The sequence below is a fragment of the Acartia tonsa genome, chromosome 3 (genome assembly GCF_053477335.1).
Source record: "Acartia tonsa isolate MP-2025a chromosome 3, ASM5347733v1, whole genome shotgun sequence".
NCBI classification, from domain to species: domain Eukaryota; kingdom Metazoa; phylum Arthropoda; class Copepoda; order Calanoida; family Acartiidae; genus Acartia; species Acartia tonsa.
This window is the reverse complement of record NC_137262.1, coordinates 48,238,697-48,254,067: the sequence shown is the minus strand read 5'-3', so window position 1 is coordinate 48,254,067 and position 15,371 is coordinate 48,238,697. Positions and strand designations below refer to the sequence as shown.

The 15,371-nt window shown below is 34.4% G+C and overlaps 1 protein-coding gene across 1 annotated transcript in view; it reads left to right on the top strand.

Moving 5' to 3' along the window:
• Positions 1-15,371, top strand: part of LOC145314431 (uncharacterized) — an 18,170-nt gene extending 2,799 nt beyond the window's left edge. The window contains exons 3-16 of the mRNA XM_080154324.1: positions 6,490-6,605; positions 6,942-7,005; positions 7,334-7,458; positions 7,687-7,778; positions 8,079-8,175; positions 8,846-8,892; positions 10,238-10,314; positions 10,699-10,987; positions 11,829-11,919; positions 12,149-12,329; positions 12,798-13,095; positions 13,534-13,585; positions 14,576-14,665; positions 15,129-15,371. Of these exons, the coding sequence (XP_080010450.1) occupies positions 6,490-6,605; positions 6,942-7,005; positions 7,334-7,458; positions 7,687-7,778; positions 8,079-8,175; positions 8,846-8,892; positions 10,238-10,314; positions 10,699-10,987; positions 11,829-11,919; positions 12,149-12,329; positions 12,798-13,095; positions 13,534-13,585; positions 14,576-14,665; positions 15,129-15,356 (1,847 nt within the window). The 3' untranslated portion in view covers positions 15,357-15,371. The remainder of the gene's footprint in view (positions 1-6,489; positions 6,606-6,941; positions 7,006-7,333; positions 7,459-7,686; positions 7,779-8,078; positions 8,176-8,845; positions 8,893-10,237; positions 10,315-10,698; positions 10,988-11,828; positions 11,920-12,148; positions 12,330-12,797; positions 13,096-13,533; positions 13,586-14,575; positions 14,666-15,128) is intronic.

Below are 15,371 nucleotides of genomic sequence, written 5' to 3'. Positions count from 1 at the left end.
TTGGCACACCACAGTTCGTCGCCGGTTCTATGTTCACGCCAGGATATATGAATCGTGTCGACGAACGTCTTCTTCCATCTTTCAACGGCCTGGAAGCTTCCTATGTAAGTTTTAAAGACACTTTTAAAAAGCTTACTGTAGGACAAGACCCGTCGTATTTACAGTTATTGTTGAGCAGTGAAAAGGTCTGTAAAAATAAAGAGCTTAGACTCCAGTTAATTCAGATTCAATCGCATGAATCTCAGTGGGCCTACCTTGACGCACGTTTTAAGTCCAAAACACGTCAGATGCTCTGCCTTTTCAACCAATGGGAGAAGAAGTCTAAACCGTCGGACTCCAACCAGATTGTGACTGTGTTAGCAGAGTTTGGCGGAGCAGTTAGCCAGCTGGAGCAGCTGACTAAAGATGATGAAGATGATGAAGTTACCACTAGCCAGTGGTTGACTGTGATACTTCTTGAGATGTTATCCAAGAAGTTGCCACGTGATTTTCAAGATAAGCTCAATTTATCATTGGGCTCGATGGATGTCCCAAACGTCCCAAAGCTGTTAAAGATTATTGAAGAACAGCGTGGCGCCATTTTAATGAGGTGTTCGACTGATATGGACACCCCCTCTAAGAAGAAAGGTAACCCTGCGACAGCCGCTACCGCCGTAGGTAAACCTGGTAAATCTAAGATGAAGCAGTCATGTTTTGTTAATGGCTGTGATGACATGCACTTACTTTACAAGTGCCCAAAATTTCATGACCTGTCAGTGTCAGACAGGAAGAGTATTGTGGAGAGTGCTGGATGCTGTTGGATTTGTTTGCAAAAAGGGCATAAATCTGTGGATTGCCCGAAGGCAGATGTAATAGGCGGCTGCAAAGTGGACAACTGTGGTCAGGCCCATAACAACCTTTTGCATGAGAGTGTTGATATGGCCGCCGCCGTCTATGAAGTACATACTTCCCCTGAGGCGAACCTAATGTTAATGTTACAACAGTTAGACGTCGTTGACATTAATCGCCAGAAGGTCCCAGTGAACGCCATGTGGGACACTGGTTTAACTACCACAATGGTAACCCAGTCACTTGTTAATAAACTTCAGTTACCTTTTACTGGACGTTCAGCAAGAATTTCTCTAGCTGACGGTGAAGTTAAACGTCTCCCGACGGTCAAGCTATGTTTAATTGATCGACACAAGAATTATCACATATTAGAACCTGTGGTAGTGCCTCTCATTGGTCCAAAAGAGGCGATCTGCTCCATAAATCCTGTGGAGGCAGCTGTTTTGTTTGATATGAAACCTGAAGATTTTACTTTGGTTGATGGGCAGGTTGATTTGCTCGTAGGGCACCTGCACCCATCGATGTTTCCCTACTCTGAACGTTCAGTAGGAGAAACCATGCTTTACTCCAGCCTGTTTGGATCTGGATATTTTGCTGTTAGTGCTAATGGTTTAGCAAAGAGTAGGTATGTTGTCTGCTCAGATGTTCAGCCGCAGCCGACTGTTGGTGCTGCTTGTGATGCTATTATTGAACCTGTTGGTTCTGCTTGTAACGCGGCTGATGAACCTTTTGGTTCTGCTAGTGCCGCAGCCGTTGACAACATGGCTACGGCGGGTGTTGCCGTGGCTAATATTGATAATGATGTTAGTTGTGCTGCAGTTATTCCTGATGATATTGGTAACGATACTGTAGTCGTTGATAACTTTGTTACGGCGGGTGTTGAGCCGCTGAATGATTCGGTTCCAGCCGGACAAGAGCCGACGGGAGTTTCGGTTCCGGCTGGACAAGAGCCGATCAGAGTTTTGGTTCCAGCTGGACAAGAGCCGACGGGAGTTTCGGTTCCAGCTGGGCAAGAGCCGATAAAAAATTCGGTCTCGGCCGGACAAGAGCCGACGGGAGTTTCGGTTCCGGCCGGACAAAAGCTAGTAGATGATTCTAAGTTTTATGACAGCCACACTTTTATTACGTGCCCTGGTGGTGTTATGAATCAAGAATCGACTTGGTTGCTGCCAAGCTGGCCGCCCGACGCAGTGTAAGAGGCCTGCAAATGGCGGTTGGAAATATGGCGGGTGTTGCCGCCAGAAAGTCATTGAAATTTTTCAAACCACACATATCTAATCCACAACATAAACTAATTATGTGACAATGATCTTTAAAGAAAAAATATTGCAAGTTTTATGTTGAGCTTGTGAAAGGAACCTCAATCGGTTCTGTAAAGAATAAGTATTCATTATTCAACTAATTTTATTGTTCATACCTAAGCACAAAAATTCTACAAAACTGTTTAGACTTTTAAAGCAGATTTTAAAAAGATTTTGTTTCTTTAAGTATGATTTTGAAAAGCAAAAGTTCGAGTATATTAAATACCAAATGATTTTGCAGATTTTAAATTGAGAAAAATAGATTTTTTTTACAAATTATTTTTCTAGTTTTTTTTATGGTTTACGTTTACTTAAAAAATGTTATTTCTCAGATTCTCATATGAAATAATGCATTAAAGTAAAGAACACAACATGTAATATTATTATGATAATGTTTAAGATATTCCTCGTTATTATTTTAAAAGATTATCGCAAAAAATCAAGATATTTGTTTAAATTTGTAAGCAAATCAAAGATTTTCTTTCATTCCGGAGGCAGAGATTTTTAACAATTCATGTACAAAAGTTTCTTTCACTCCGGGAGCTGGGATTCCTATTAATCCACGCGTTAAGATTTTTTTCTTCATTCCGAGAGCAGAGATTCGTAGTAATATACGTACCTAGCGATTTCGGACAATTTTAAACCTTGAGAAAATACTTTAGCAATTATTTTCCTAGGTATATATATATTTTTCGTTCATGTTTAAGCATTTATAATAATGAACATGATGTATGATATTATTAAAATATTGATTATTATTTTATATAAATATCACAGAATTAATTTAAGATAAACTATGCATATTTTAAATTAACTCTACCTTCATTTTTATCGCATATATTAAAATTGAAGCAGTATTTTTTAAAAAAGAAATGGGTAACATTTCTTAAGATTTTTAAGTAACGCAAAATTTGATACAATTTCGTTTAAACTTTCAAATCGATGCAAGATTTTTTTTCATTTGAAATGCAAACTTAAGTTTTTTATACGTTTACGCAAGTTCTTTCAATGATTTAAGTCTTTCCGGGACCAGGGATTTTTTCGCGGAAATTTTCCTAGGTACCTGCACGGATATAAACATTTTTATCCTTGTTGGATTGAAATTTGATATGATAAGAAATTAACAAAATGAGAGTTTTACATCATTTAAATATTTCTTTATGATTTATTATAATCACATAAATAATTTAATATAACATGCATATTAAAATTATTACTATTTACCTTTGAACTGATGTACCTAAAGAGAAATTGCAGATTCAGCATTTTAAAGTTCTTTTCTTATATTGAGCTTTTGTTTTATTTTGGTAATTTAATTTGCATATTTCAATTGCAATTTGATTTTACGCAATTTTGATTCACGAAGATTTAAAATTATGAAATTTTAATTTTCCGATGTTTGATGATTTTTTTTACAGTCATATTTTATTTAGATTTAAGTATCTATTTCATTAAAACATGTTAGATTTAAGGATTTACCTATCTTATCTAAGAATGTCTAGATGTAAGCCCGAGTATTTTTCCGCTGGAGAAAATGCTAATTTTTGAGAAGTTTTTTATGAAATTTTACTTTTCTTTTCTAGCAAAAAGATTTAGTAGAAAAAATGTCATTATTTAATCTTTCTTTCTTTTGATGAAAAAGTTTGAGTTGATTATTTAATTATTGATGCGATTTTTAGTTTAAAAATCATTTACCTATTTTATTATGTAGGTACCTAATTGAAGTTTAGGTACTATTGATTATTAATTCATGTATTCGCAATTACATGGTCTGTAATTCTAATTTTATTGAGATTATGAGGCCATGATATAATGAGATGTGTGAGTGGTAAATGTGCAATTCATGAATGTTGAATGCTTTTCCCATTCCTTATTCCTATCCTTATGTGGTAGTGGACTCGGTTTGAGTTATTGTGGTATTCGCGAGTTACCCTAATTAATTTTAGGCCTTATGGCCATAACATTTTAAACTCTTGTGGTTTATGTGTTGTGAGATTGTGATTTCGTGGACACTGTCTGCACGCATATTGCAAAGATGAGGTATTGTGTTCGATTCCCAGTGAACAGACGGGTGTGTTTCGGTATGTTTTTCTTGTATTCCCTGGCAAGTTCGAACCCATTAATCCCTGTTTCCTTACACCAAATTTCCTAGAGAATGAGTGTGTTACGCGGCATTCCTAACTATCTCCGCGCGGCGCGTGGCTTGTAAACGGACAAAAGAAACGCGCACTTTTCCCTTGATTAGTCCCACGTGAAGAGCTACGTGATTGAAAATAATGTATTGCTTGAATATACATGTGCTCTGATGTGTGGAATATCTCAAATAAGCCTTCTGCTTAGTTTGACATCATAATGTGGTAAGAATTTATCTTTAATTCTTAATAATAAGTGTAGTATGGTATATTTTCACGAAGAAATTTAAAACATTAATTTTTCAACAAATAGACCATTTAACTGCTAACTTTTGACATACGAATATTTTCCTTAATTTTATTGATCATTTGAATCTAAAATTATCAATTTCTGATGCTATTTAATATGTTTCGTGCCAATTTAAAGTTTTTTAGAAATTTTATATTTTTAATTAAATTGAAATCACGCAACCTCGATCTACAAAAATAATAAACCATTAATACTATGTAATTGATTTTTATATTTTTGTTTTAGATTCACCGTTTTCATGGTAATAAATACACATTTGTAAACTTCACATGTTGGTCATTCGGAGGGCTTGAGATTAAGATTTCGAGAACGGCTAGGATAGCGTTCCGAAACAATCCGGATCCGGATCCGCACTGACCAAATTTTGAGGATCCGGATCCGGATCCGCATAAAATCAATGCGGATCCGAAACCCTGATTAGTATGTTAAAGGAGGATGTGCACTATAATGGTTTGGACAGGGGAGGGAAGAGGGGGGGGGGGTACTCGAGAACCCTTAGAGCTAGGGTGAGCTAATTTCGGATTTAAGCTTCTGAGGGCCAAAGTTATTTTTTTTCAAAAAATTTTCCCCTTACAAGCAACCCTGCGCGAGGGGGGGGGGGGGGACTTAAATCTTAAATTCAGTGCTTTTCCTGTGCTTTTAAAGATATCGAAACAAAATCTTTTGGGTTAGGTCAGTAAAAAATATTTGAATAAAAAATGGTAGCGGTACCGCCGCTCCCGCTGTCCACCGCCGTTTTCCACCGCCGCATTTCTTGCCGAATTAGGCAATTTGAAATTAATTTTAGACCATGTTATTTTTTTCAAAAAATTTTCCCCTTACAAGCAATCCTGCGGCGTAAAATTGCGGTTAACGGCAGGAGCGGTGGTCCCGCCGCCATTTTTAATTCAAACATTTTTTTACTGAACATCCCAAAAAGAATTTGTCTCCCCCCCCCCCCCCCCCACCAGGGTTGCTTGTAAGGGGAAAACTTTTTGAAAAAAATAACATGGTCTCAAATGATTCCAAATTGCCTAATTCGGCGAGAAATGCAATAAAAAACTTTTTTTGGCGGCGGCGGAAAACGGCGGGAGCGGCGGTACCGCCGCCATTTTTTATTCAAATATTTTTACTGACCTACCTCAAAAGATTTTGTTTCAATACCTGTAAAAGAACAGGATAAGCACTGTAATTAAGATATTTCTTGACTAACGAGAATTTGAAATCCTGCGGCGGAAAATTGCGGTTAACGGCGGGAGCGGTGGTTCCGCCGCCATTTTTAATTCAAACATTTTTTACTGAACATCCTTAAAAGATTTTGTTTCAATATCTTTAAAAAGACATGTGAAGCAATGAATTTAAGATATATCTTGATAAACGAGAATTTGAAAAAAAAATTACTGTCCCCCCCCCGCAGGGTTGCTTGTAAGGGGAAATTTTTTTGTGAAAAATAACTTAGTCTCAAATGATTCCAAATTGCCTAATTCGGCGAGAAATGCAAAAAAAAATTTTGTTGGCGGGGGGAAACGGTGGTTTTCGGCGGGAGCGGCGGTCGCCGATATTTTTAAAAGTAACTTTGGTGCCACAGAAGCTTAAATCCGAAATTAGTTCACTCTAGCTCTAAGGGTTCTCAAGTAAACCCCCCCCCCCCCTCTGCCCAAACCATTATAGTGCACATCCTCCGTTTACTCTTTTTGGCACTTAAAAATTCTTTAAAAAATTAGGATCGCTGCCTCGCCAGAATTATTTTTGTGTAAAATCATCCAGAATCATATAAGAAATCTACAAAAATTAAATTAAATGATAGAAAGGTTATTAACATAAGATTATTTTATTTTTGTAGACGTTTAATGTGATTTTGGAAGATTTTTCACAAAAACAATTTTGGTGAGTCAGCGATCCTAATTTTTACAAGAATCCACGTTTTCTATTTACCCAGGAATTTCACTGAAAAATATTGAACATGATATTTTTCGACTGGCAACCATCATAAGCATAGAGGATTTGAGTGCCTCATTTGAAGCTCCTATTGAAAAATCCACAAGTGATGAAAAGGTAGGGATAAGAAATTTGCCACCCAATAATTACAATTTATACAAATTTGGAACTAAGTAAAGCAGGGGAGATCAAAACATGTTCTATTTTGTTCATTTTCGTACTGATATAATGACATTCAATTCAGGGACAAGACAATAGATAATGATTTTTTCTCCAATTTCAAATTTTTGACGGGGGGTGGGGGAATTTTGGAGAGGATGTAGGTTTGATCATTTTAGGTGCTAATTCAATTAATGGCCAAGATATTAGAATATTTTGGCCATTAATATTATCAAACCTAAATAAAATATTAAATGTGTGGCCATTTCCATATCCCCAAATTCAATTTCAAAGGAAAAAACTAGTGTATGTGATATTGGCATTCAAACTGATACTCCCGATCCTGAAACTGCAACAGGCATAATTATTCTGAAAAATATGAGAGGCCAAAACTTGTTAAAGAAAAATGAAAATATCTGAAATGAGGAAGTAGATAGGTACCTACTTGTTAGATTATTTTATTCTATAATATAGTGCTGGTCTAAATGGGTTGTACTCTTTAGGGGAAGCTTTTTAAATATCTTTGGGATGTTTTGGGCTATTTCCTGCTCTCCCTCACCCTCCCCTAAAGAATATGGGCGAAGCAACTACTATATTTTATGGTATAACCCCCTGTTGGGTTTATTGCAAAAATCACCCTTTTCTGTCAACTTACCTCAGCATTTTTCATTTTAAAATATTAACAGAAAAAGTGCCACAGAAGGGAAACCTTACAGTACGAATAAAACCTGAACATAAACTGTATTACAACTATAAGAACGAGACCTATGAGGAACCTGATTATATTGGGGATAAAACTAGTGACATCAAGGAAAGTGAACTTTATCTCAGAAATGTCAAGCTTGGTAAAAAATTGTATTTTGAGCTCAAAATCAAAGGAGAAAAGGCTGGCAAGAAATCTAGTTGTTTCTTAGAATTATGGTAGTTTTTTTTTATATAATCTTTAATTTTTGAAAACATTCATTTGCATTCAAACTATTTAATGGATGTTAGGTACCTTTCTTGTCTAAGCTAAAACTCACTATTACCATACCTATAGTTAGAAGAAGAGGATCTAGCACCAGTAGTTGAACAGGCTCTTGTACAAGCTCTTGAGGAACTACCACTACAACAAGATGATCAAGATCAGGAATCTAAATACATTTGTGTGCTACAAGTTCTAATAAAGCTGTTTTACTTTATAACTTTGTATGTAAGTCTGCCAACTGTAACTTAAGTTTTTACTTCTGTATTTATCACACATACATTTGTCCTTCATATTATTTTGATGCCACTGTTTTTCTCAAACTTTCCTAGCACTCATTACCACCTATTCTTCTATATATTCTTTACCACCATTTCATAACATACTTAATGCTGCGATACTTTATTTGAAAAAGCATGAAAACAAATCATTTTACACAAATTATAAATGTTTTGAAAATTGCAGGACTTTTCCTCCGGAGAGGAAGGGTCAGAATGGAGTGGGGAGGGGGACCAAGAACAAGATTATTCAGAGGAAGAGGGGGATGAGGAAACAAATATCAAGGTAGGGTAAAATCCAATATCCTATGAATTGACTTTCGCATAAATATTTTTAAAGTGCAAAGTGCAAGATCTACCATCTTAGTTATTAAAATAGGAACGATTCCTATCATATAAAGGCTTGTTGTGTTTATTCTTTTTACGAATTAAAGAAAACATTTGTGAACATTTGATAATATATTTATAATACAAAGTAGAACGATGTCTGTTTGTCTGTCTGTTTGTAGCGAAGGATCTCGCTAACTGCTGAACCGATCGGGTTCTCCATTACAGGGTAGCTTCTCATAGGTCCCTGGAAGGTTTATAACTATTTTCTTGGGGGGTGGACACCCCCAAACCCCCCCAAAAATGAAAAATATACCCTCCCAAAAAAAAAATTGTTTTTTAAAGGTAAAATTAAAATAGTGGGGTCGGCTACCCCCCCACCCCCAAAAAAAAAATTCCCCCCCCCCCCCAATTTTTTTTTTTTTTTTAATTTTTCTTTCAAATCTAAAATACGAAAAATTGGTTTGATTAAACCACTTGGGGCAAAGCCACTAGAGGCTAGGGGCGAAGCCGCTAGTATGAATTAAAGGACCACGATGGTTTGTAATTGTAAGGTATTTTTTACAAACTTGTAAGAAGGGGAGGATTAATAGCATGGTGCAATTATGAAATGAAGGATTTTGCCCCAGGAAGAAGAGGATTATTATGAAGAAAAAGTTTATCAATCTATATCTAGGTAAAGGACATTAAATTAAAGATAAAATATATTTGTCAGGTCATATAAAGGGTGTTTAAAAAAAAACCAATCGCTTCACTCTTTTCAATATAAACCCTACAGTTTTGGTCAAAAACTAACAAAAAATGACGCAAATCATGTCCAAGCAATGACAATGAGAAAGCGCTATTGAATTTGGATTTTTACTCACCTCTCCTGAGCACTATAGCTCGAGTCCTAGCCCTTGTGTAGAATTTTTCCTTACATGGATATTGTAAATCAACAAATCGTCTTAAGTACTTAAAATCTTGTAGATAGACCCCATAATGTTTAGAATTTTTGATTGAGCATGTAAAGACCTTTCTATAGACATCTTAACCAGGTTTCTAACTCAATCCTAGCCAATTTGGCATTAAAAAGACAGACCCATCAAACATTTAGACATGACGGGTCTCTCCAGTTCTTGATGTTTGACAGATCTTTCTTTTTGATGCCAAAATGGCTAAGATTGTGTTAGAAACCTGATTAAGGTGTCTATAGAAAGATATTGACATGCCCCATCAAAAATTCTAAACATTATGGGGTCTATCTACAAGATTTTAAGTTTTTTACACGGTTTGTTCTTTTTTTTAAGACAGAGCAGTCAGGTCTCAATGTTTGATGGGTCTGTCTTTTGGATGCCAAATTGGCTAGGATTGGGTCAGAAATCTGATTAAGGCGTCTATAGAAAGATGTTTATAGGCCCCATCAAAAACTCTAAACATTATGGGGTCTATCTACAAGATTTCAAGTACTTTAGACAGTTTATTCTTTTTAAAAAAGAACAAAACTGTCTTAATTTGTAATAAAATATGCACTCTCCACGTAGGGAAAAGTTTTTCACAAGGGCTAGGACTCGAGCTGTAGTGCTCAGGAGAGGTGAGTAGAAATCAAAATTCAATAGTGTTATCTCATTGTCATTGCTTGGAAATGATTTGTATCATTTTTTGATAGTTTTTGACCAAAACTGTAGGGTTTATATTGAAAAGAGTGAAGCGATTGGTTTTTTTTTAAACACCCTTTATGATAAGATAAAGATTGAGGTTCAGGCTTATATTTGCTAATATTTTAAGACCTAATTGTTATTTAAGATCATTTTAGGAGACAATGGGACTCGGGTTAATCGATTTGCAAATCTTTTTTTAAAGATCAAAGTTTATTAGTTTAATTAACTTGGTGTACTTTGAAAAATATGATCTAAGTAAGAAATTGGTAGTTAGAAGTAGTTAAGAATGTCTTAAAAGGGTCTAAATTTCTGTCTTTTCTGATTTCTTATTATTTTATCATGTCTTATGGTTTTTAAAATCAATGACTTGTCCTTTTTTAGAATATGTAAAATTTGTGAAGCAGAATTCAATGACTTTCAAGAACTAAAATTACATCACATAGAAAACCATTTAGAGGGTGAATAATAACTTTTCCTTTCCTTGTAAAGTTTTGCAGATTTTTTTTATTTGTTTTGCTTAGTTTGTATTTTTGCAAAAGATATTGCTACTTCCAGTGCTTATTCTTAGTAAGATTTCTTTGTCTGTAGCTTAAGATTTCGATACCCACTGAGTTTTGAACCTATGCGAACTATAGGCCCAGGATTGTTTCCAGGCTAATTTTATTTTAGATATAAGTCTTGGTATGGTTTTAAGCTATTCTGCTCTTTCATACCCTTCTAATACAAAGCCTCTAAATGTTAGGGACGCATCCGCTATTTCTACTCAAGTTACATTCATTGAAATGGATTATTTCTGTAAAATCAAGAAAAGGAAATAGAATTTTTAATCACTGTTGCTCCAGACGTTGGGCTTCTGAAAGAGTATGAGTGTGACAAATGCGGCGAAGCTTTCGATGATGAAAAAGACATTAAAGATCACACAAAAACGATGCACAGTGTTTCAAGCTTATGCAGACTTTGTGGGGAATGGTTTCAGAATGTTAAGGACCTGAACGCACATAAATTGAAAGCACACAAGAAATCTAAAAGAATTGGCCGTTCCGTGAAATTTGTGTGCAATCGGAATGGTTGTAGGGAGATGTTTGATACCTTTGAAGAGAGGGCAGAACATAGATTGCAATGTAAACACAAGTAAGTATTTTTTGTTTTTTTATTCTCTTCAAATTGCCCAACGAGCACTGAAACCCTTCCCTGTTATTTATGTTTCTATGATATGTTACTCAGTCAATTTGCAATTTTCATGCCATACTATTTTACTTAAATGGTGAGCAAAAAATATGCTGAACTTTTTAAAATTCAAATTGCGCGGCTTGTGTTAATAGTAGAAAAATGTTATGCATTTCGTTAGAACCGCTATGAAATATAAAAACTATTCATGTGCTACTTATAGTTAAGGAGCTACAAATAGCACAAAAATATTACTTATATTTTTTTAAAAATAGAGTTAATGTAGATTCTAACGATATATATGGAATTTTTCTACCTTTAACACAAGCCGCGCAGATTGAATTTTGAAAAGTTACGCATTTCTTTTTGCACATTTTATACTTAAATCATTAATAATTTACTCGCAAGTCAAGTTTTTAATCAATTGGGACATTATACCACGTAGCTCCCCAACCTAAAGTAGCTTTTATATTTCGAGAGCTTATTGCGATTCTAACGGTGTGCAATTTCAATTTTAAAAAGGTTAGCATTTTTTTGCACACTGCACCCATTATATGATATACATTTTTCCATTTACCCCATTTGGTTTAGATGAACACTTTATTTGTTAGGATTTTCATTTTTCCCTTCTCTGTTCTCTTCGTCATTTCTTCTTTCACTTTTTCCCGCCTCTCTTTCTTTATCTATCTATCTTTTCATCTAAAATATTGTTAGCTTTCAAAAATGTGCCACTCTTGGACATAATTGTCTAAGCTTGTACGGAATATAGGATAGCAGCTATGAATTAAACTGTAATTTTGTTTAGGCCTAAAAATCGAGGTTCAGATCCTTGTCCGGAATGCGGGAAGATGATTCATAAAAGTTCGCTCAAAAGACACATACAGACGCATTATAAGGTATTCATTTAATTTTATAAACGAAAGAGAAAGTCGTAAATGCGCAAGCGTTCGACGCTTGGGTGGTGTGGTGGGTCCGATTCATGACTTATAAAATGTGTTTACTGCTGCTATGTCAGATACATGATATTAATAGTTGAAGTAAGGGAATAGGTTTACCATGTCCCTGTTCTACTTATTATCAAGAAATATCTTTTTTAAAAATCCGTCATGTAAAAATATTTTATAGGTAAAAATACGAAAATGTAAACTGTGCAGCAACAGTAATGAAACATTCAAAACACAAAAAGAGCTTGAAAAGCACAAAAGGATTGTGCATAGAAAGAGTAAGGGTCCTCAAATGTGCCCCGAGTGTGGCAAAATGGTCCACAAAAGTTCCATGAAACGTCACAGATTAATTCATTTGACAGGCATGTTGTATTGTTGTTTTTTAGGCCAAAATATTTAGGGTTAGGTTTTTTGTGTATTGAATGAAATGGTTCATGCTTTAAAAAAAAAAATTAATATTAAGTGGTTTAAAAAGTAAAAGGAGACAAAGACGTAATTACTTATAATTTGTACATAATGATTTGGTACATAATTCAAAGATAAATTGTCATCTATGGTCACAAATATTAAAAGGATTATTAAAAAGACATTTGTTATTCCTTTGTTATTTGTTAGGATTAAATCATCTCTTTTCTCGTATTCATTCGAATCCGGTGGATAGGAACCGGTTCTCATCCATACGAAAAAACTATGTCAAGCATCGTATTATATCCAGCTTTCTACGAATATAATTGTACATTTTATATCCGCGGAAAGCCGTTTATAATACGATGCGAGAAATAACTATTCCTTAATATTTGAATAAAAAAAACAATTCAACTTACAATTAGACCTAAAATGCCCATTATGCAGCAAGCGCTATCTCGAGCAGAAAGATCTGGATAATCACCTGAAATTCCACGAGACAAATCCAGACATAAAGACAAAAAATCGCAATATCCAGTGCGAAGTTTGTAAAAGAAGCTTTTTTGACATTGAAGAGTTTGGATCCCATGTGTGCAAGCATTTCTCTTGTGATGAATGTATGATGAAGTTTATTTTTGAGAGAAACTTGAAGATACACAAACGCACGCACTTGGGAGAGAGTGTTTTTTCCTGCGAGTTATGTGAATCTCTTTTCATTTCAAGGTAGGCTTTAATCGACATATTTATATTATGTGAAGTTTCCGAGTTACAACGGGTTTTACCAAGTTAGTGAGCAGCCTCGCTATCATAAAATAAGTCTAGTAATTCAATTGTCTTTTGGATTATATATTTGAGGAAATAAGGTTATCGTAGAAACAATCAATAAAATAACAAGCCAAACTTTAATCAGTCAGTCGAGGGTCTAATTGTCCTTTAAGATAGTATCTACGGCTGTGTAGCGCTACTATGAGAGACAAAACAAGACTGTGATAAAAACCTTCCTTTTTATAAGCCAGATAGCATATTTCTCTCTGCCTTAATTACGAATAATAAACAAATACATATATAACGTATTATTAAAGAAAGGGTTATTTTATCTCAATTATCATTATTACTGAGATTTATTCAGAAAAGCATTAATTAAGATACTCTGCTTTTTAGGAAAGCCTTGCGACTGCACAAACGAAGTTCTCATGACCCTGAACAAAGGAACGTAATATCCATTCAATTTCTAATAATTTACATAAAGAATTCAGGGTTGGCAAGAAAAGTCCATATGATTTTTTTCCGGTTTTAACCACCAACTAAAATACATAGCAAAAGTCCACCTTTTAAAAATGCTGTTTTCGCCTCCAAAAAGGTCCTGAATTCTTTTTTGGAGAAACTTCTTATTTTTTCTTAAAACGCCTGTACATAAAGTATAAAAACGTTAGAATTAACCGGTTAAACCCGGACTTTTCTAGAAAAACCCGGATTTTTGCAAACCCTTATAAAGATAGAATTAACTTATGAAGCTGTTTTAAACATTAGGTTTGTACGTCCTCAACTTGATAGATCTAATTGTAAACAAATGCATCTAATAATCTATTTAAAAGAATTGAGATCTTGACAGCATAGCAACTCTGTAATAAATACCAAAAAGAATGCTAATATTTATAAAATGTTTAAAAAGAACATGTCAACTATTTTAGCTATCTTAACACCAAATTCTTCATGATGGAAATAACCAATGTTCTTGATGTAATATACTGTATTTTCTGATGCACTTAGGCATAATGTTATAATCGTATCGTTTCTAACAACGTCTTTAACATGTGATTATGTTCTTTCTATTAAGCAGTACCCAGTTGTTTTAAAAACGATATCACTCTTACCTGTTTTCGTCAAAATTGTTTATGTTTCTTCGTATACTTTTATATTGAAAGTTTAGAGTAAAACACTAGAGGGAGAAAAGGTTAAATAACTGTATCTTCCCATTGCAACCACATTGTGCAACCTTGCTATTGGGTCATTGAAAATCAACCAATGGTGTCGCTTATATTAACACAGCCAAGTAGCAGAAAATAATTTAGAAGCAGACAAAAGAGGTCTTTGAAAAAGGAAGGTAGGTAGTTGTATGTATACTATAGATCTGTTGAAAGTTTATAATTAGACTCATTTCAATTGTACATATTAATTTTTAATGGATTGTGAATGTAGAAAGCACAAATGTGACGAATGTGGTAAATGTTTCCTGAACAAAAGTCAGCTGGATAGACACATTGGATCTCATTCTACTGAAAGACCTTTTAAAGTAAGTTCATACCAGTATTTGTTTCTAATGAAAAATATTAATGGAGAAAAAGGGGGAGTTAGTTTGTGCTAAAATTTAGTGAAGGTGTGAGTTTTAAGGCTTAAAAACAGTAGTAGAACGATAATATTCACTAATTATGTGTATTCCTTATTGAACAGAACCATAGACAAATTTTTTTATATATTTATATTTAGAGAATATTATCGTTCTACTACAGTTTTTAAGCCTTAAAACTCACACCTTTACGGAATTTTAGCACAACCTACCTCCCCCTTTTTTATTGAATTATTTTCATGGACATTGGGCTGTGAATTACACTGGTACCCAAAATTTTATGACTGCGGTTTTTTATTTGCTGGCTCAAAAACTTTTGGTACTTTTTAAAATTTGTATTTGTTTCTTAAATGCTGGTAGTGTTTAAACTTTTCAGCCAATGATTTTGATCTTTAAAAACTGTTTTAAGTGTGATAGATGTGAAAAGGCATTTAAGCAGAAGTCTGCCCTGGAAGCACACATGCTCATACATACGGGTGACAGACCATATCCTTGTGTGGATTGTCCTATGAGATTCAGGAATTTTATACATTTCAATGAACCCAGATGTTTCAGAATTTCAGTAATTTTGAAATTGACAAAGAAATTTATTGTTATGTTATTGATATATCATCAAAAAGAAATTTTTAACTTTTAATGCTTTTTTACATCT